The sequence below is a fragment of the Labeo rohita genome, chromosome 9 (genome assembly GCF_022985175.1).
Source record: "Labeo rohita strain BAU-BD-2019 chromosome 9, IGBB_LRoh.1.0, whole genome shotgun sequence".
Taxonomy (NCBI): Eukaryota; Metazoa; Chordata; class Actinopteri; order Cypriniformes; family Cyprinidae; genus Labeo; species Labeo rohita.
Genome location: NC_066877.1, coordinates 36,366,765 through 36,388,596, shown reverse-complemented (window position 1 = coordinate 36,388,596; position 21,832 = coordinate 36,366,765). Strand labels below are relative to the sequence as shown.

Sequence of the window (21,832 nt, the reverse complement as noted above, 5' to 3'; positions counted from 1 at the left end):
TTACTGTCACTTTAATGTCGATTTAATGCATCCTTGATGTATAAGTGTTAATTTACATATTAATTAATATTAGTCCTCAGTCTTTTACACTATTTACAGCAAATTCATCTGTAAACATTACAAAACAAACCATAATATCGATGCAAACACGCGACAGGACGGCCGACGGCGTATCAGAGACTCACTCTGTGAAATATCACTTCAATTATTGATCTGAACGCAGCGAGAGAAGCCGACAACAAAAGAGCTCAAGAGCGAGCATGAATTAATAATGCGTCTGCGTTATTCATGAGCGAGGAAACGAACGGCCGGACGACGCTTTGTCTGCGCTGGAATGTAAGAACGGCACGCTTTAATACTGCATGACACTAAACTGAGCCTCTGCAACATCACCTGAATGAAATGAGACCAAATATACTCCTGTCCTTCAAGAAACATGCAAATAACAGATCATGTCAACGTACAAACATTTATATATTCAGATATGGTTCAAATATATACACATACATGTGCACATATACATGATGTATAGGCAGGACCATTTAAAATGAACTAAGCATGATTTATTAAGTGATTTATTTTAATTGTTTTTATTTTAAAATAATTGATTTTATTTTTTAATTAATCTCAAATATTATTTTATTTTCAATAGGTGTATTATTTTGTTTTTATTTACTTAATATTTAAATCTTTAGCAATTGTTTTATTTTGATTAATTTTATTTTAAAATTATTTATTTTTAATTAATCTCAAATATTATAATTTTAATAAGTGTATTATTTTTTTGATTTTATTTATTAAATGTTTTTTTAGCAATTGTTTTTTGATTAATTTTATTTAAAAATTATTCATTTTATTTTTAATTAATCTCAAATATTATATTTGTAATACATGTATTATGTTGTTTTTATTTTGTTAAATATTTTATATTTTTAGCAATTGTTTTATTTTGATTAATTTTGTTTTAATTTTTTTAATTAATCTCAAATATTATACTTTCAATAGGTGTATTATTTTGTTTTTATTTACTAAATATTTATATTTTTAGCAATTGTTTTATTTTGATTAATTTTATTTTTAATTAATCTCAAATATAATTTTAATAAGTGTATTATTTTGATTTTATTTATTAAATGTTTTGGTTTTTTTAGCAATTGTTTTTTGATTAATTTTATTTAAAAATTATTCATTTTATTTTTAATTAATCTCAAATATTATATTTTTAATACATGTATTATGTTGTTTTTATTTTGTTAAATATATTTTGTATTTTTAGCAATTGCTTTATTTTGATTAATTTCATTTTAAAATAATTGATTTTATTTTTAATGAATCTTAAATATTATATCTTCAGTAGGTGTATTAATTTTGTTTTTAGCGATTGTTTTTTTATTTTGATTAATTTTATTTTTAATTAATCTCAAATATTATATTTTCAATAGGTGTATTATTTGAGTTAATCACTTCATTTTGATTGTATTTTTTAATGATGTATTTATTTTTACTTTATTTCAAATAAAATATATTATTTTATTAAGTGTTTTGAATGATTTCTTTTAAATCGTTTCAGATATTTTTATTTACTCATTTTAGCAATCACTTTATTATTATTTCTAATAATATTTACATTTTATTTTAGTTTAAGTTCAAGTTTTATCTTTGTCATTTTATGATTTTGTCATTATTTTTTTTGTCTATAGAATTTTATTTTTATTTTTTATTTCAGTTTTAGTTTTAGTTATCTTAGTACATCAAGTTAAACAAAACAAAAATGAAAAATGTTGTCCTGTAAACAGAAATAAAATAAGTTTAAATTTTTGTCCTATATTTTATTTTTAATTTTTTTTTTTTTTAATGTTTTAAGCTTTAGTTACTATAATAACCATGACCAGTGGAGGTGAACAGTTAATTAAAATGAGTGAAAAAATAGTTTTTAAAGAAAAAGTGACCCGTTTCAGCATCTAAAAACACGTTCTCATTGTTTAAAAAATAGCCTAAAATCATAATTATCCTAAAAATCATTAAAAAACCTAAAATATATCCTAAATATTTATGTGGGAACTGACGCGAATACAGAGCCTGAAACCCAAACACAATCAATCTTTCTCCTGTAAGCTCAGTTTACAGATCGCGACGCGTCCATCAGACGCGGCTCAGATCTCAGATAAACGCCCGTGGGAAACGAAGGAGCGTCTGATTTACTGTACATGAGGACGGGCACAGAATATTTCAGAGGCGCTGACGGAGACGGAGCGACGTAAACGCGCAGACAGGTGCTGGAAATCAAAAGCAGCGGATTTATTATAGAAAACACTGGCGGTTCCTCTCAGTCTACACTCGCTTAGATAGTGACACTCAAAACAAACATTACACTGCGCTCAAATCTACTCTCAACCAGTGTTTTGGATGTTTTCCAACAAAAATATTTCAGCATCCTTAAAACAATATTCAGAAAAAAAACACTTGAGATGCAAAATAAAACATCTGGTTGACAAAGACGACGTTTTTCTTGTTTTAAGTGTTGAATCTAATGAACTTAGTGAGGTTTATGTAAAACAACTTTATTTTCTTTGTACAGTATCGATTATAAACTAAAAAAAAACATTCAGTTCCAATCAAAATTTGCCTTTTTTATTTTTAGATATTTATTTTGAAAAAATATTAAGAAAACATATTATATTACAAGTTATATTATAGAAGTTGTAAATAAAATTTGCCTTTTTATTTTTAGGAATTTATTTGGATCAAAGAATAAAAAAAAATATTATTATTTAAGTGGTAAACAAAAGTTGCCTTTTATTTTTTGCAATTTGTTTGTATGAAAAAAATCAGGGAAAAAAAAAATCTAAAACGCAAATTTATTTTTATTTTTAACAATTTATTTTGATGAAAGTTTATTAAAAAAAACATTATATTTCATAAGTTGTCATCAATTAAGCTTATTTATTTATTTATTTATTCATCCATTCATTTATTATAATTTATTTTTATTAAGACAAAACATGGTATAAATGGTAAACAAAAATGTCCTTTTTTCAGCAACTTATTTAATTTAGTATATTTTAATTTTTGTATGAAATATTATAGAAAAAACCATCTACGTTGTAAACAAAAATTCCTTTTTTATTTTTAGCAATTTATTTAGATGAAATATTAAGAAAAATATTATATAACATGTAAACAAATATTGCCTTTTTATTTTTAGCAATTTATCTGTATGAAAGATTAAGCAAAAAGCCTAAAATGTAAACTTTAATTTAATTTTTAACAATTTATATATATATATATATATATATATATATATATATATATATACACATATATACATATATATTATTTTCTAACATTATATTCCATAAGTTGTAATCAAAAGATGCCTTTTTGTTTTCATTATTTTTTTAGCAATTAAGCCTTAATTTTTTTTTATTCTTAAAAAAAATATAAGTTGTAAACAAAAATGTCCTTTTTATTTTTAGCAATTTATTTATTTTATTTAGTTTAGTTTATTTTATTTAAATGAAATATTATTAAGGAAAAAAAGTATAATACAAGTTGTAAACAAAAAACTTTATTTTTTTTGTATTTTATTTGTATGAAAGATTAAAAGAACTAAAAAAATAAAATGCAAAATATTTTTATTTTTAACAATTTATTTTATTGAAAAATAATTAAAAAACATTATATTCTATAATATAGTACGCCTTTTTGTTTTCAGCATTTTTTTAGCAATTAAGCTTTATTCATTCATTCATTTTATTTATTTTTAATTAAGAAAAAATATAAGTTGTAAACAAAAAATGCCCTTTTTTTAGCTATTTAGTTATTGTATTTTATTTTATTTAGACAAATATATATATAATGTGTGCATTTTTTGTTTTTTTGTAAATAACTTTAGAGTGATTGATTGTTTTTAGTGTAGTTCATCAGATTCGCATTAGACTAATGAAGGCTTCAGTAATGACAAATAACCTTCAGAGTCGCTAATGACGCTCCTGACTGACTCCAGACCAGAGAACGGACGGCTCGTCTCATACGTGACCAACTCATCACGACATTTACAGGCCAAATAAATGAGGACGGACGTCAAGGAGAAGCGCTGAGCGTTATTAAGGACGGAGGAGACGGGTGCGATAAGCGAACAGACGGCTTCCGTCCGCCCCTGTCAAACAAGCCTGCGCTGTTTATCACAGCCAGAGGATTTTACAGGCCGTCCTGATTGTGAAAATCCCTCAAGACCGGGAGAAAATTAAAAGCGCGAGCTGCCATCATGACAGCTGTGAAGAACAACGTCACTGCCAAACCACTGTTTATCTGCTCCGACGCCAGCCAACAAAACACACACACACACACATTCACGATCCTGACACTTTCACACAAACATTAGAAAGTAAATAAAGGAATATTTGAGACGGAGCACAAATCAAATATAAATAAACTGATTATTTCACCAAGACGTCTCTCTTCTGCTCACCAAGGGTGTGTTTATTTGGTCAAAAATGCTGTAAAAATAGTGAAATATTTTTATCATTTAAAAAAACAGTTTTCTACGTGAATTTATGTTAAAATAGAATTTATTTCTGTGATCAAAGCTGAATTTTCAGCATCATTACTCCAGTCTTTAGTGTCGCATTTCTCAGTTTAACAGCATTCTTTAGCAATTAAGCTTTTTATTTATTTACTTATTTATTTATTTATTCATTCATTCATTTTTTATTTAGAAAAAAAATAAGTTGTGAACAAAAATGTCTTATTTTTAGCTATTTATTTATTTTATGTAGTTTATTTTATTTTATTTAGATGAAATATTAAGGAAAAAAATATAAGTTGTAAACAAAAAACTTTTTATTTGTATGAAAGATTAAGCAAAAAAATAAAATTCAAACTTTTTTCATTTTTAACAATTTATATTGTTTAAAGATTATTCAAAAAATATTTTATAAGTTGTAATTAAAATACGACTTTTTGTTTTAACATTTTTTTTTTTGCAATTAAGCTTTATTCATTTATTTATTCATTTATTTTATTTATTTTTTATTAAGAAAAAAATATAAGTTGTAAACAAAAAATGCCCTTTTTAGCTATTTATTTAGATGACATATTAAGGAAAAAATAGTATATAAGCTGTAAACAACAATTTCCCTTTTATTTTTAGCAATTTATTTAGATGAAGTATAAGAAAAATATTTTAAAACATGTAAACAAAAGTTGCAGTGTCCCATTTCTCAGTTTAACTTGATGTACTAAAATTAAACTGAAATAAAAATTAATAAATAAATAAATAAATAAAAATTAATAAAAAAACAACTAAAAAAACCCCAAAACGATTAAAACTTTAACTAAAATTAACATGAAAGCAGAATATATATATATATATATATATATAAACACAACATAACTAAATAAAATATTTGAACTAGTTTCCAAGGCTGCATTTCTCAGTTTAACTTGATTAAAAATTAAACTGAAATAAAAAAAAAAAAAAAAAAAAAAAAAATAAATAAAAACAACAAAAACACACAATAAAATGACTAAAAATGTAACTAAATTTAACATGAAAGCAGAAAATATAAAAAGAAAATCTTATTCAAAATATTAACAAATATGGATTCGAAAAAAACAAAACAAAACAAACCTTAATTCAAATGAGAATACAAAAATGTAAAAAAAAAAAAGAAAAAAAAATCAACATTAATAAATAAATAAATAAATATTTGAACTAGTTTTCAAGGCTGTGTTTCTCAGTTTGACGATGTACCAAAATTAAACTAAAAATAAAAAATTAATAAAGAAAATAAATAAAACCAACAAAAACTAACAACAAAATGACTAAAATGTTAATGAAAATTAACATGAAAGCAGAAAATATAAAAATAAAATCCAATTCAAAATATTAACAAAATCTGAAATATTTTTTTTTTTCTTTTTTGCAGGGCATGAAACATTTAATGCTACGATTTAATAAATTTGAAAACTTTCTGCTCCAATTTAGACCTGAATTTGTAGAAGGGCACTTTTTGAAATCCTAAAGATTATTTCGTAGTCTAAAGACGATATTTAACTGTCTAAAAACACGTCCTCTCTCTCTCTCTCTCCTGCAGCAGAGTGACGTGTAAGCATGTGAACGTCTGGATACGTGTGCGTCTGGCCACAGATTCTCCTCCGGCTGTTTAACGCCGCCGTTCTGCCACCCACCATGATGAGTAACGAGCAGAGCAGATAGCAGACACAAACCCATCAAACTTAACAGCCGCGTCCCATCAGAGAGACTCACGCTGGGGCTGACCGGCCCTCCACCACACACACACACACACACCAGGACACTGATATCAGGAAGCTAATAAAGCCGCTCATTTGGTGGTTTACGTAAACTTGGACAGCAGGATGAATATTTGTGTGGTTTACAGAGAGAAACAGAAAACTAACCAGCGATATATTCACAAGCACTGCACTGGTGATGTAATATTAAGCAAAAATGTGATTATAGTGCAATATTAAATAAAAAAGAATTAACTAATCACACATTTTTCCATTTGTTTAAGGTTATTATTGTTTACTAAAACAGTTTTTATTTTTATATTTTATATTTTCTGTTCTCATTTAAACTTTAGTTAAAGTTGTATTAATTTTGCTGTGTTTTCATCATTTTTATTACGTTTTTTTTTTGTATTTTTAGTTATTTTAAGTTCAAGTTACACTAAACTAAAATAAGAAATGTATCAAAAAGTAAAAATTTTTAAGTGGTTTTAACTTTAGTTTAACTTTTAGCTTTAATTTTAAAAAGTTTTTATTTATTTATTTTTTTAAATAAATATATAAACATCTGCCAATAGGTTCAGAAAAAGAAAAAAAAAGAAAAAAAAAACTGGGGAAATAATAATAATAATAATAATAATAATAATAATAATAATAATAAAAACTTACTTTCTAAAAAATAAATAAAAAATGAATGAAAATGAATGAATAAATAAATAAATAAAAATATTTGAAGTAGTTTTCAAAGCTGCATTTCTCAGTTTAACTAGATGTACTAAAATTAAGCTGAAATAAAAATTAACAAAATATAAATAAAAACAACAAAAACAAATAACAAAATGACTAAAACTTTAACTAAAATTTACATGAGAAAATATTAAAATAAAATCCATTTCAAAATGAAAAAATAAATAAAATAAAATAAAGCAAAATAAAATACATTTAATTTTTAATTAAAAAATTCCATTACATGGATAAAATAAAATAAAAATAAAAATAAAATAGCCTACATAAAATATATATTAAAAAAAAAAAATTACTTTATTTCAGTTAGCTGCCAAAACAACATATCTCATTTTGGTTAAATTTAAGTTAAAGTACAAAACTAACTAAAATTAAAAAATAAAACATAAATAATTTAAAAAAAAAAAAGAAAAATACACAACAAAATTACTAAATTAACTGAAATTAAATGAAAACACAATATTAAAAAAATCAAACGTAAAATAATATCTAATTAAAAATACAAAAACTATCGCAGTATATTTACGGTAACATACTATAATTTCTACATTTGTTGTAAATAATCACAATTAATCATATAAATAAATATTAAATGCAAAAATTAACATGCATTTTTTGCCATTTATCCAAATTACATAAATATCGATATACAATCAATATCGTTAGAATATATTGTGTCATTAAGTGAATGATGAGCAACATGTACTTTGTATATAATATAATTGTTAATGCCCTTATCACGTAAAAATGAAGTGTTTGTTTCTCCTAAAGGCCGACGTCCTTCATGCTGACATTGACCAAGTGTTGTGAACTCATCTGCTTTACGTCTTCATCAAAAGGAGCTTTGAAGTCCAAAAACTCACAGTAAAACCAACAGCTTGTGCATTTGCTGGTTGGAAATCACTTCACAAGACAGAGAACATGTGAACTGCCATGTCTAATATCGCTAGAACTACCACATGTACATGTATTACTCATATAGGGAAGGGAATCATAACAAATGAAACCGGTTCTGGTCGCTTAATGATTCCATAAACGATTCATTTAAGTATCGACACCAATAACTGATCGTAAATCTAATAAACAAACAAACAAATAGATCATTTTAAATAAATACAAATACATAAACAAGACTTATAGAAAAAGATCTATAAGAACTGATTCAGTGAGTCATTAGACTGATTCAAACCAACAGCTCATGAGTTCAGTACTGATTTGTGATTCTTTTGAGCTGATTCATTAAAAGAATCAACTCATAAGAGTCATTTATTTGTAATTTGGACTAAACTGGTTTTGCTTTTTTGTTTGTTAGGATAATGCAATACAATATTAATTGTTTCTAAATTTTTCAGTATTTCTCTTACATTTAATTCACAGAGCAAGGATATTTTACTATAGTATTCGATCTAGGATTATTATTGTTTACTAAACTAAAACCAGAGAAAAGTTCATTATTTGAAACAAAACAAACATTAACCAAAATAAAATGAAATATTAAAAAAAAAACTTAAACTAAAATTAGAAATGTTGTTTTAGACATATTAAAAAAAAGTTATTAATTAACTAAAATTAAAATAAAATGTTCTATAAAAATATAAATAAAATATTAAAATAAAATCAAACTTAATAAAAACTATAGACATATTTTTTAAAATATATTAAAAAAAACTAAAATTAAATTTAAAATTAAAACAAAGAAAGAATAATAAATACAAAGAATATAAATAAAAAACAAAGAATATAAATTAAATCTAAAATTAAATCTAATTTATAGTTTTTACAAAAACTATTAACTGCTCTGAATCTTCTCGATTCCCAAGCCTGGATCATACGAAAACACAATCCAAGCTGAACTGCTAGCGAAACAACTGACCTGGAAAAGCACTTCATTGAAAAGCCACAAAAGTCAGACTAATTTCTACCCTGTGAAAAGGAGCTGCCGGAGATGGAGGGGGTCTCAGAAACGCCACTTCTTTTTTCCCATGATTCTTGAGAGCCACAAAAACTTAATCTTAGACCTTAAGAGGAAAACACAGACATACAAATCAAACCAAGCCACAACAAAACCTCAGTTATTGCAAAAGCTTTCAATGCATCAAAAAGCAAATGTGTTTTTAGCAAAACTGGCTATTAAATCAATGCTTCAAAAGCAATACTTCTCACCCTCAGGCTAACCAAGATTTAAATGAGTTTGTTTCTTCATCAGATTTGGAAAGATATGCCATTCCATCACTTGCTCACCAGTGGATCCTTTGCAGTGAATGGGTGCCGTCAGATTGAGAGTCCAAATAGAGTCAAAATAGCACATCACAATAATCCACAAGTAATTCACACCACTCCAGTCCATCAGTTAACATCTTAAGACAAAAGAAACAAATCTATCAAGACATTTTTAACCAAAATATGAGTCCATAATCCATAATAACACTTCCTTTAGTGAAAAAGTGGTCTGGTCTGAATCAGGAGAGAAATCTGCACAGATTAAGCACCGTTTACAAGCCAAAAACAGCTCTAAACAAACATGTGGCTGGATTTTGATTAGAGAGACAAAAGGAGATGGACTTTTTCACTGGAGGAAGCGTTATTATGGATTATGGACTCAGTGTATTTTAGTTAAACCATCTTAATGATGGATTTGTTTGAGCTTTTGTCTTCTCAAGATGTTAACTGATGAACTGATGGATTACCTGTGGATGATTGTGATGTGCTATTTTGACACTATTTGGACTCTCATTCTGACGGCACCCATTCACTGCAAAGGATCCATTGGTGAGCAGGTGATGGAATGGTATATCTTTCCAAATCTGATGAAGAAACAAACTCATCCTAATCTTGGATAGCCTGAGGGTGAGAACTATTGCTTTTAAAGCATTGATTTAATAGCCGATATTAAAACATAGCCGCTAAAAACATGTTTACCTTTAGATGCATGGCAAGCTTTTTTCATCTTGAGAAGACAAAAGCTGAAACAATCCATCATTAAGATGTTTTTCACTAAAATACGAGTCCATGATCCATAATAACACTTCCTCCAGTGAAAAAAGTCCTTTTCCTCACGTCAAAATCCAGCCACATGTTTGTTTAGAGCTGTTTAAGACTGTAAACAGTGCTTGATCTGTGCAGATTTCTCTCCTGATTCAGACCAGACCACTTTTTCACTGGAGGAATGTCTTGATAGATTTGTTTATTTTGTCTTAAGATGTTAACTGATGGACTGGAGTGGTGTGGATTACTTGTGGATTACTGTGATGTGCATCACAGAACTATCATTCTGACGGCACCCATTCACTACAGAGTATCTATTGGTGAGTAAGTGATGGAATGCTATATTTCTCCAAATCTGATGAAGAAACAAACTCATCTGTTTAGAGCTGTTTTTGGCTTGTAAACGTTGGTTGATCTGTGCAAATTTCTCTCCTGATTCAGACCAGACCACTTTTTCACTAAAGGAAGTGTTATTATGGATTATGGACTCATATTTTAGTTAAAAATGTCTTGATAGATTTGTTTCTTTTGTCTTAAGATGTTAACTGACGGACTGGAGTGGTGTGGATTACTGCTATTTTGACTCTACTTGAACTCTCAATCTGATGGCACCCATTCACAGCAGAGGATCCATTGGTGAGCAAGTGATAAAAAATGCTATATTTCTCCAAATCTCATGAAGAAACAAACTCATCCTAATCTTTGATAACAAGAGGGTGAGAAGTATTGCTTTTGAAGTATTGATTTAATAGCCAATATCACTAAAAACATGTTTACCTTTAGATGCATGGCAAGCTTTTTTCATCTTGAGAAGACAAAAGCTGAAACCAGCCCATCAAGATGTTTTTAACTAAAGCATGAGTCCATAATCCATAATAACGCTTCCTCCAGTGAAAAAATCCAGCTTCTGTTGTCTCTCACATCAAAATCCAGCCACATGTTTGTTTTGTAAACAGTGCTTGATCTGTGCAGATTTCTCTCCTGATTCAGACCAGACCACTTTTTCACTGGAGGAATGTCTTGATAGATTTGTTTCTTTTGTCTTAAGATGTTAACTGATGGACTTGGAGTGGTGTGGATTACTTGTGGATTATTGTGATGTGCTATTTGGACTCTCATTCTGACGGCACCCATTCACTACAGAGGATCCATTGGCGAGCAAGTGATGAAATGCTATATTTCCCCAAATCTGATGAAGAAACAAACTCATTCTAATCTTGAATAGCCTGAGGGTGAGTAAATTTGCAGCAAAAGTTCATTTTTGCACAAACTATTCCAGCAAAAAGGCCCCAACCAGGCAAATTATAAACTGTCGCAGACTCTTATTTGCAAAGCAAATCAATTCAAGCGTTGGGGGTCTTTTGGAAGCCCGACCCTTGCGAGCAACTAAAACTGCTTTTCAGCTCCTTGTTTTTTCCCCTTTCGCTTGAGCAAACACCCAGAAGTTGTCAAACTCTCTTGGCGTGTGAAGGCCGAGCTTTCTCTCACTCCAGAAGAAGTGCTCACACGAAAGATAAAGAAAAGAAACACAAAAGGCCGAGGCGGGAGTGAATGGAGGGTGATGGTGGTGCTGTGGCATGCTAATGAAGCTCTAATACTCACAAATGCCCTCTCCCTTCGCTCCGGCAACAGGGCAGCGGGGTTAATTATCATAACAACGGGGCGCTGGACATTTCGCAGGAGACGCCAAGACTGTCCTTCTCCAGTCCGCTGACGGATCTGAGAGGTCAGTTTATCTTTGTTTCAATAATTAACCCACCTTTTGCTACACTTTTGTCGGACGATGAGCCTTTCTAGCGGATAGAAACCGCGTCGTTCGGCGCTCGCGGAGGCAGCGGGTGGCTGTCGGAGACATCACCGTCTTTTGTTTGGCGTCCACGGTGGCTCAGGCTAAACGGGTTGAACGGAGCTTTTCACCAAGATAAAACACACACACTGTACGGGACAATATACCGGGATACCCCGTATAAGCGGCCCAGCGTGGGTCTGGCTTTGTATTGTGAGGACTTTACAAACAGATCACTTCATTAAGAGGTGTGTGAGTACACAAACTCCACAAACCTGCTCGAACAATCCACGCCATTAACATCTCTAAGAGAAAAAGCCTCGCCACATACTGGGTGAATGCTGGTTTAAGAGTTTAAGAATTAGCAACTTTCACAACATTGTGAAAATATGTTAAATTGGTTGATGCAGAAAATCTGGCCAAACAACAGCTACATGAAAATGACCTATGTTTATTTAGTTAGATGTTGACAATATTTCTGCTTATGTTGATGTAGAATCAATATTGACAATGAAACATTTGCTCAACGTTCACTTTGAGCTTTACAACAGCAGTAGGACTAACACAAGTGGTCAGAAACAACAGCAACAGTCAAGGGTTTAACACTTTATCTATCTGTCTATCATCTATGCAACCATCCATATACTCCTTCATCCATTTATTCAACTATCCATACATTCAAATCAACCATCCATCGATTTCTCCATCTATCCAACTATATATACGTCCTTCCATCCATCCATCCAACTATCCTTCCATCCAAACCAACCATCTATCCACCCATTGATCGTCCATCCATTTATCCATCTGTCCAACTATCCATCCATCCATTTATATAATTATGCATCCATCCAAACCAACTATCCATCTTTCCATTTATCCTTCATCCATGCATCATCCACCCATTTATCCATCCAAACATCTATTTATCCATCTATCCAACTATCCATCCATCCAAAACAACCATCTATCCATAATCCACCATCCATCCATTTCTCCATCTCTCCAACTATCTATGTATCTATTTATCTATATTTGAATACATCCATGTATTTTTCCATCTATTCAAATATCTATCCATCCATCCATTTCTCCATCAGTCCAACTATCCATCCATCCATCCGTTTATCATCCATCCATCCAAACCAACTATCCATCCAACCATTCAACTATCCATCTTTCCATTTATCCTTCATCCATGCATCATCCATCCATTTATTCATCCATCCAAACATCTATTTATCCAGCTATCCATCCATCCAAAGCAACCATCTATCCATCATCCACCATCCATTTCTCCATCTCTCCAACTATCTATCTATCTATGAATACATCCATCCATTTTTCTATCTATTCTAATATCCATCCATCCCTTTCTCCATCCATCCATCTATCCATCCATACCAACTATCCATCCATCCACTCATCCATCATCCATCCATCCATGCATCTTCCTTACATCCATCCATCCATTTCTCCATCGATCCAACTATTCATCTATCCATCATCCATCCATCATCTATCTATTCAAATATCTATCCACCCATCCATCCATTTCTCCATCAATCCAACTATCCATCAATCCATCATCCATCTATTCAAATATCTATCCATCCATCCATTTCTCCATCGATCCAACTATTCATCTATCCATCATCCATCCATCATCTATCTATTCAAATATCTATCCATCCATCCATCGATCCAACTATCTATCCATTTCTCCATCCATCCATCCATCCATCCATCTATCCATCCATACCAACTATCCATCATCCACTCATCCATCATCCATCCATTTCTCCATCCATCCAACTATCCATCCATTCATCATTCATCCATTTCTCCATCCATCCATCCATCCATCCATACCAACTATCCATCCATCCACTCATCCATCATTCATCCATCCATGCATCTTCCTTACATCCATCAATCCATCCATCCATTTCTCCATCGATCCAACTATTCATCTATCTATCATCCATCCATCATCCATCTATTCAAATATCTATCCATCCATCCATTTTTCCATCGATCCAACTATCCATCCATCCATCCATCATTCATCCATTTCTCCATCCATCCATCTATCCATCCATACCAACTATCCATATCCACTCATCCATCATCCATCAATCCATCCATCCAAAGCAACTATCCATCCATCCATTATCCATCCATCCTACTATCCATCCATCCAAACCAACTATCCATCCATTCATTCATTCATTCATCCATCCAACATTTATGTATCCATCTATTCGACTATCCATCCATTCATCTGTTTATCATCCATCCATGCATCCAACTATCCATTCATCCATGAAAACCAACTATCCATCCATCGTTCTATGTATCTATAAAACTAAGTACTTTCTAAACTTTTTCTGTACTTTCACAAAGTTTCAAAATGTTTTTTCTGTTGTTTTTCTCATTAAAAATGACCATTATGTTCTTTGAATTTCAATGAATTTGATGTCTTTTCTTACACTGCCAAAATCCCAACTGCAATCCTGTATTCTGGAAATTCTGGAACTGAGCTGGAATTCAAGATGTTCTCAATTCAATTCCAAAGGGCGAGCAACCTCGTTCGTTGCATTCAACAACAGCAAGATGATTGATTATAACGGCACAGAACACGTTTCAAAGAGTCAACTTTACATCTGAAGACATGAAACAGCGAAACATGATGCAACAGGCAAAGTCGTCCATCTGACGCATGTGTACACATAAAATTAGCGCTGAACTCACTCCGCGGCCCCCGTCCCACCCAGAGAACGACAACATATGCATTACTAATTACCATTACAAAAAGCATGATTCTCAAGCAGACCTGACAGATCACTAGCAACAGAAACACACCGAGCCCAAGCATGGCATGATCTCCCCACGGGCGTCAAGAGTTTTCAGACTCTCAGAGATGAAGAGGGCCAGTCGTAATGGGAACGCCCAACGCTCAGACACGCAAACAGCCAAATCCTTCTTTAACACAGCAGCTCTTGATGAATGACTGGGGACAGCGCCGTTGCCAAGATCCAACACTGGCCAAGTCCACGGAAAGGAAAAGAGCAGGTCTTTTGTTGCATTCGAGCATAAAAACAAAGCCGCTTTGCTTTTCAAGTGCAGTGTATCTCCTCTTTGAAGCCCTCTGACATCCTCATTAACTCGGGGAAAAAACTTGTCAAGCAAAATGAATTTTTGTTTTGCCTTGTTAATGTTGTTCTCCTTGGCTGAACTTCACTCGCCTTATTCTGAACACCAGCGTGACGCGTTTTCACTACATTGTCATAGAAAACCTCTGCTGGCGAGGAATTAGCAATTGACTATTAATAAAATAACTGTTGCATCTTATTTAAAAACTCAGAAAAAATGCATGAGACACTCAAAATTAACTTTGATAGAGTTTGCAATAACTCAAAGCGTAAATGCAGCTTTGAAATGAAAACTGAACTTTTTCTCTTATTTGAGCTGTTGCTCATCTTTAAAATGAATCTGTCTGTCGGCGTCTCAGTAAAACCAGTGTTGTGTGAACGAGCGTCATGCATCAGCTCATCCTGTGAGTGTGTAATGATTCAACACAGGACGCGTCTATACCGTCAGCGTTTGATACAGACCCCGACAGAGACTCAATATTACTGTTACCATAGTAAACCGATGAGCATGCATCGCATTTACACATGCTACTATTGCGACTGCATACATAAAACACATAGAGAACATGTTGAGTGAGGAAATAAATAAAAAAAACACATCCAGGTCTTATTTCACCATAAAATCTAAATCTTTTTACTGCACTACAGTGTTTTACTGCATTACAATGAACATAATTTACACACAAATCATAAAAAAGGCAGTACAACAAATACTATGATGCATTAATACTTTAACATTTTTTATACAATAACACTATTTTTTTTGCACTCCAGTAATGAAATGCATTAGTACTTCAATCTATTTTTTTATAAACTTGTAAACTTTACGAATCTATTTCAGTTGCAGTAATGAGATGTGAGGTTAAAGTATCTCTACTGCAATGCAAAAATAAATTGTCATTTTTTACATATTTGTCACTTTACATATTTGTGAAGTTTGCGAGTTTAAAAAAGTTAGGTTGAAGTATTTACACTTTTTTAAACATGCATAAAATATTACTAGTTTATCTTGCACTGCAGTAATGAGATGTATAAATAATTTTACTTTTTAAATCTTATAAACTTCTAAACTATCACAAATTTGTTTTGCATTGCATTTTAAGATGTATAAATACTTTAGCCTTCCTTTTCAAAAAGGGTAAACTTTACTAATGTTTAAATAAAATAAACAAAACAAACACTGAACAATTTGGAGGGAATATGTTCTTAAAGATCTTGCAAAAAATCCTTAAGTAGGACTTATTTCTTATATGGAAATAGTAAGAAATGTTTTGTGTCTTTTGTTTTACTCCCATTCTGTTCTCTTTCTTTCATTGTTCTTTTCTTCTGGTGATTTAGGGTGAACTGTGACCTGGACGTGTTTTTGACCCTTTTAAAGAGATTCACAGTTTTACCTTTGAGCACTGCTTGTGATTCTGACACCAAACCAACGATCCATTGCTCTGGAAAGAGAGAAAAGACCTAATAAAACACTGGAAATCACATCAGATATGAAACATTCACTCAAAACAGGTAAATAAAAAGATAAGTAAAAAAGTAAATCAGTTCAAACTGTTCATTTCAGTGAATCGATTCAAAACACGGATTCAAAAATGATTAGGGTTAGGATGCATGACTAAAAATGTTCCAAATGATTCAAAGAATTATTTGCACCATCACTCAGAAAAAATGATGCCCAACTAAAAATATTCTATTCAACTATTTGTTTCACTAAATCGATTCAAAATACTGATTCAAAGATTCATGTGCACAGTCACTCAAAAATTTGGTGCCAGACAAAAATGTTCTATTAGACTGTTCGTTTCAGTAAATTGATTCAAAAGATTCATTTGCAAATCTCTCAAAAAACGGTCCCAGATGAAAAAAAAGGGTTACATTAAGTTGTTTACGTGAATCGATTCAAAACAATGATTCAAAGATTCATTTGCAGTTGCTTAAAAATTTGGTGCCAAACAAAAAAATGTTCTATTAGATGTTCTATTCGTTTCAGTGAATTGATTCAAAAGATTCATTTGCAACATCACTCAGAAAAATGATGGCCAACGAAAAACTTTTCATTCAACTATTTGTTTCACTAAATCAATTCAAAACACTGATTCAAAGATTAATTAACAAATCACTCACAGAATGGTCCCAAACAAAAATAAATGTTACATTAAACTGTTTAAGTGAGTCAATTCAAAACACTGATTCAAAGATTCATTTGCACAGTTGCTCAAAAATTTGGTGTCAGACAAAAAATGTTCTATTAGACTGTTTGTTTCAGTGAATCGATTCAAAAGATTCATTTGCACCATCACTCAGAAAAACAATGCCCATTGCAAAATGTTCCACTCAACTATTTGTTTCATTAAATCAATTCAAAACACTGATTCAAAGATTAATTTGCAAATCACTCAAAAAATGGTCCCAGATGAAAAAAAAGTTAAATGAAACCGTTTTAGTAAATCAATTCAAAACAGTGATTCAAAGATTCATTCACACAGTCGTTAAATAATGTGGTGCCAGACAAAAAAATGTTCTATTAAACTGTTTGTTTCAGTGAATCGATTCAAAATTATGATTTAAAGACACATTTGCATCATCACCCAGAAAAATTATGCCCAACTAAAAAAATGGCGCCAAACTAAAAATGCTCCATTAAACTGTTAGTTCTAGTGAATCAGTCCAAAACACACATCTAATTCATTTGCACATCACTTAAAAATGGACTAAAAATGTTCCATTAAACTGTCTGGTTCAGTGAGTCAGTTCAAAACAAAGATTCAAAGATTCATTTGCAGCATCACTAAAAAACTTGGTGCCAGAAAAAAAAACGTTCTATAAACTCTTTGTTTCAATAAATCGATTCAAACCCCTGATTCAAATATTTATTTCCACCATCTTTTAAAAAACAACAGTGCCCGACTAAAAATGTTCCATTAATCTGGTCGTTTCAGTGAATCAATTCAAAACACTGATTAAAAGATTCATTTGCACAATCATTTAAAACAAATAACACTCAGGTAAAAATGTTTCATTAAACTCTTTGTTTTAATGAATTGATTCAAAACACTGATTCAAAGATTCATTGAAATAGCGGCCGACTAAAAATGTTCAATTAAACTGTTAGCTCCAATGAATCTATTCCAAACGCTGATTCAAAGATTAATTTTACACAATCATTCAAAACAAATGATGCCCAGCTAAAATGTTCCATTAAACACTGTTTCAGTGAACTGATTCAAAACACTGATTCAAAGATTCATTTGCACCATCTCTCAAAAAAACGGTACACGACTTAAAATGTTCCACTGAACTGTTTGCTTCAGTAAATCAATTCAAAGCACTGATTTAAAGATTCCTTTGCACAATCATTCAAAACAAATGACTCCTAGAAAAAAATGTTCCTTTGTTCCACTAAATCGATTCAAAACACTGATTCATGGATTAATTTAAATCATCACTCAAAAAATGGTGCCAAACTAAACTGTTTGGTTCAGTAAATCATTTCAAAACAAAGATTCAAAGACTCATTTACACTCAAAAACAGGGTGCTTGATGTTCCACTAAATTATTAGTTCCAGTAAATCGATTCAGCACACCGAAAGATTCAAAGATTCACTTGTGCCATCCCTCGGAAATCAGACTAAACATCTTCCATTAACTACGGTTTCAAATGAATCGTGGCTTTGTTCCTTTTTCCACGAGCATCCGAACGAGCAAACTTCACGGCCCTGTAAACCAAAAGTCTGCTTAAGTTCAATGTCAAGTTCAAAGGAATCTGGAACAATGTAATCCAGTGGAAATTCCCTGTGAAACCTTGGAAAAGAACTTATCATTAAAGGACTTAATTTGCCATCCAGTCCCGCAGGGTGTTGTGCACTCGATGTCAAGGATAATGGTCAACAGCTTCAAAGAGAGGAGGAGACGACAGCAAACGCTCAAATGCAGAACACGTGCATCGTCTGAGACGTTTGCGAAGTTTTAATGGAACGATCACGCGTCTTGTGATAATGAGACAACAGTGTGTGTCTCATAACATGAGCTCCAGTGTCTTATTGCGTAAATGCATCCCCGTCAGGACGGCTGACTGAAAGCCTGTCACATTTTGAGGCGTGACAGCATCCCTCGGACACTCGGCGGGATGTTGACCCAGCTGTCGCTGACCCGGGGCTGATAATTATAGGTCAGCATTGTAACCCGGCTTAGTGAAGAGTCAAGGGTATTCCTGGAGCGTTTAAGCCTTTGGATTTTAGAGCTCACAGATTTACAATCAGTTTGCTGAAGCGTCGCTGGGGGATTCATGTGTCACATCAACTCTAATCCGTCGAGGAACTAAACACAACATCGTCCTGAAAGATAAACTGTGCATTTACATGTATGTGTTCAGCAGATGCTCTTATCTGAAGAGACTAACAATAGAGAACATAAACGATTCATCACAGAGCCAACAATGTTCACAGTCTACAAGCAGGTTTAAGGTGGAACATTTGAGATGAGATTCACTGGGGAAAAAAACACTGTGAGATTCATGATTGAATTTATATTAATCCAGCAAACAAGAAGCAGAACTGCAATTTAAACGTATATGTGAGGAACAAATAACTTTGAAAGTTTTGAATGCCTGAAGGTTTATAGACCTTACAGATGGATGGAGGGATAGATGGATGGACAGAATAAGAGATAGATGGATAGATGATGGATGGATGGATGAATTGTGTATCTATCTCTCCATTCATCCATGTATTTTTCTATCCATTTCTCCATCCATCCATCAATCTATCATTTTTCCATGCATCCATCCATGTAATGTTCTATCCATCTCTCCATCCATCCATCCATGCACCCATCATTCTATATATCCAACTCTCCATCCATCCATTGTTCCATCCATTCATCCACCCATGTATTTTTCTGTCTATCCATCTCTCCATCCATCGTTCTATATATCCATCTCTTCTTCCATCCATTGTTCCATCCATCCATCTATGCAGTTCTATCTATCCATATAACATTCTGTCCATCCATCCATCCATCTCTTTATCCATCCATATTTTTCTGTCTATCCATCTCTTCATCCATTTATCTATCCATCGTTCTATCTATCCATCTATTATTCTGTCTATCATCCATCCATCCATTGTTCTATCTATCATTTTTCCGTTTATTCATCCATCCATGTATTGTTCTATCTATCCATCTATCATTCTATCACCCATCCATCCATCCATCATTCTATAATTTTTCTATTTATTCATCCATCCATGTATTGTTCTATCTATCCATCTCTCCATCCATCCATTCATACATTGTTCTATCTACCCATCTATTATTCTATCACCCATCCATCCATCATTCTATATATCCATCCACCTATGTATTGTTCTGTCCATCAGTCTCTCCATCCATTCATCCATCCATCCATCCAAGTATCTATCCATCTATCATTGTCTATCATCCATCCATCCATCCATCGTTCTATCATTTTTCCATCCATCCATCGCTCTATCCATCCACCCATGTATTGTTCTGTGTATCCATCTCTCCATCCATTCATCCATCCATTGTTCCATCCATCCATCTATCTATCCATTTCTGTCTATCCATCTATCATTCTGTTCATCCATCCAAGTATTGTTCTGTCTATCCATCCATCCATCCAGGTATTGTTCTATCTATCCATCTATCATTCTGTCCGTCCGTCCGTCCATCTCTTCATCTATCCGTCTGTCCATCTGTCTCTCATGCAGTCATTCTATCTATACTGAAAATACAGGATTCTATTATTTAGACATTCTAGAATTTTGAGAGAAAAAAGCAAAACAAAGTAACATTCTGACATTATTTTTAAGTGACTGATCAGTGATATTTGGCCGTTTAGTAAAACAAGAAGCTCTTAAGAGAATCTCAACTCACACTGGAGAACTTGATCATCAGGTCAATAATAATTTAAATGCTCATATTTGTAATGAATCAGTTTGTATTCGATTAGTAAAGAATATTTGGCCGCTTTTGAAACTTAGAAAGTTTATGTCCCAAATAACAGTGTGTCAGTGCAGGTCATCAAAACAGCGAAATGAAAGTTTTCTTTACTTTTTTTTATTGTCCTATTGCAGAGTATTTATGTATCGGCGATTCCGAAACAGACAGAGGGAAACACCCGGCTGTAAATTCAGCGTCTGCGAGCTGAAAGGCCGTCTCTGTTCGGGAAAGCATCTGCAGCGTGTGGAATTATTTATGTGTGGACGTATGAAGCCAAAGGTGTGTCAGAGAGGTCCTGCGAGCGCGCTTGACGTCGTAAAAATTATTGCATTTTAAATTAAGCCCTTCGTTCCCTCCGTTCGGCTCGAGGGACGCGCGTTCTGATCCAAAGGAAAGACAAACATTGGAAAGAAGTCGTGCCGTGTCCCTTGTCAAGGGCCTTTGATATGAAACAACTTGGAAAAGGAATCAAACCACAGCGGCAGCAGCTCGTATGTATGCGGTTTTCATTAGTACAGACATGAATGGAGTCTTGTGCCGATTCACACGCTCACATGAACTAACCTCTGGTGTTTCTCTGTCATATTCAGTAATCGATTAGCTGAGACTATAACTGGTGTTGGTGAAATCTTCTGCTCTTTGGCCGCTTTGAGCGTGGGGTGTGTTATGACTAAACTTATCTATGTAATAACGACTCTTTAAACAGCCAAAAACCGCATTATTACCACTTTACAGCCCGTTTATCTTGGGAATGTGGCATCTGTAGATGTTTTGCGCCTTATGAAACGCTGATAAGAACCTCAGTTTGCTGATTTACCAGCGTGTTGCCTAATCTTGGCAGAAATGTCTCATCCTAAGTGGTTTTGTACTTTTGCAAGTTGTTGTTATGGATGGACTTAGTATTATATGACTATAAATACATTTTAAAGTATTTTGAATATAAAAA

The 21,832-nt window shown here is 32.2% G+C and overlaps 1 protein-coding gene across 3 annotated transcripts in view; it reads right to left on the bottom strand.

Moving 5' to 3' along the window:
* LOC127170747 (anosmin-1) overlaps window positions 1–21,832 on the bottom strand; it is a 107,129-nt gene that overhangs the window by 52,631 nt on the left and 32,666 nt on the right. For all 3 annotated transcript variants that reach the window (XM_051118958.1, XM_051118957.1, XM_051118956.1), the window contains exon 2: window positions 16,317–16,364. In XM_051118958.1, coding sequence (XP_050974915.1) covers window positions 16,317–16,364 — 48 coding nt within the window. The remainder of the gene's footprint in view (window positions 1–16,316; window positions 16,365–21,832) is intronic.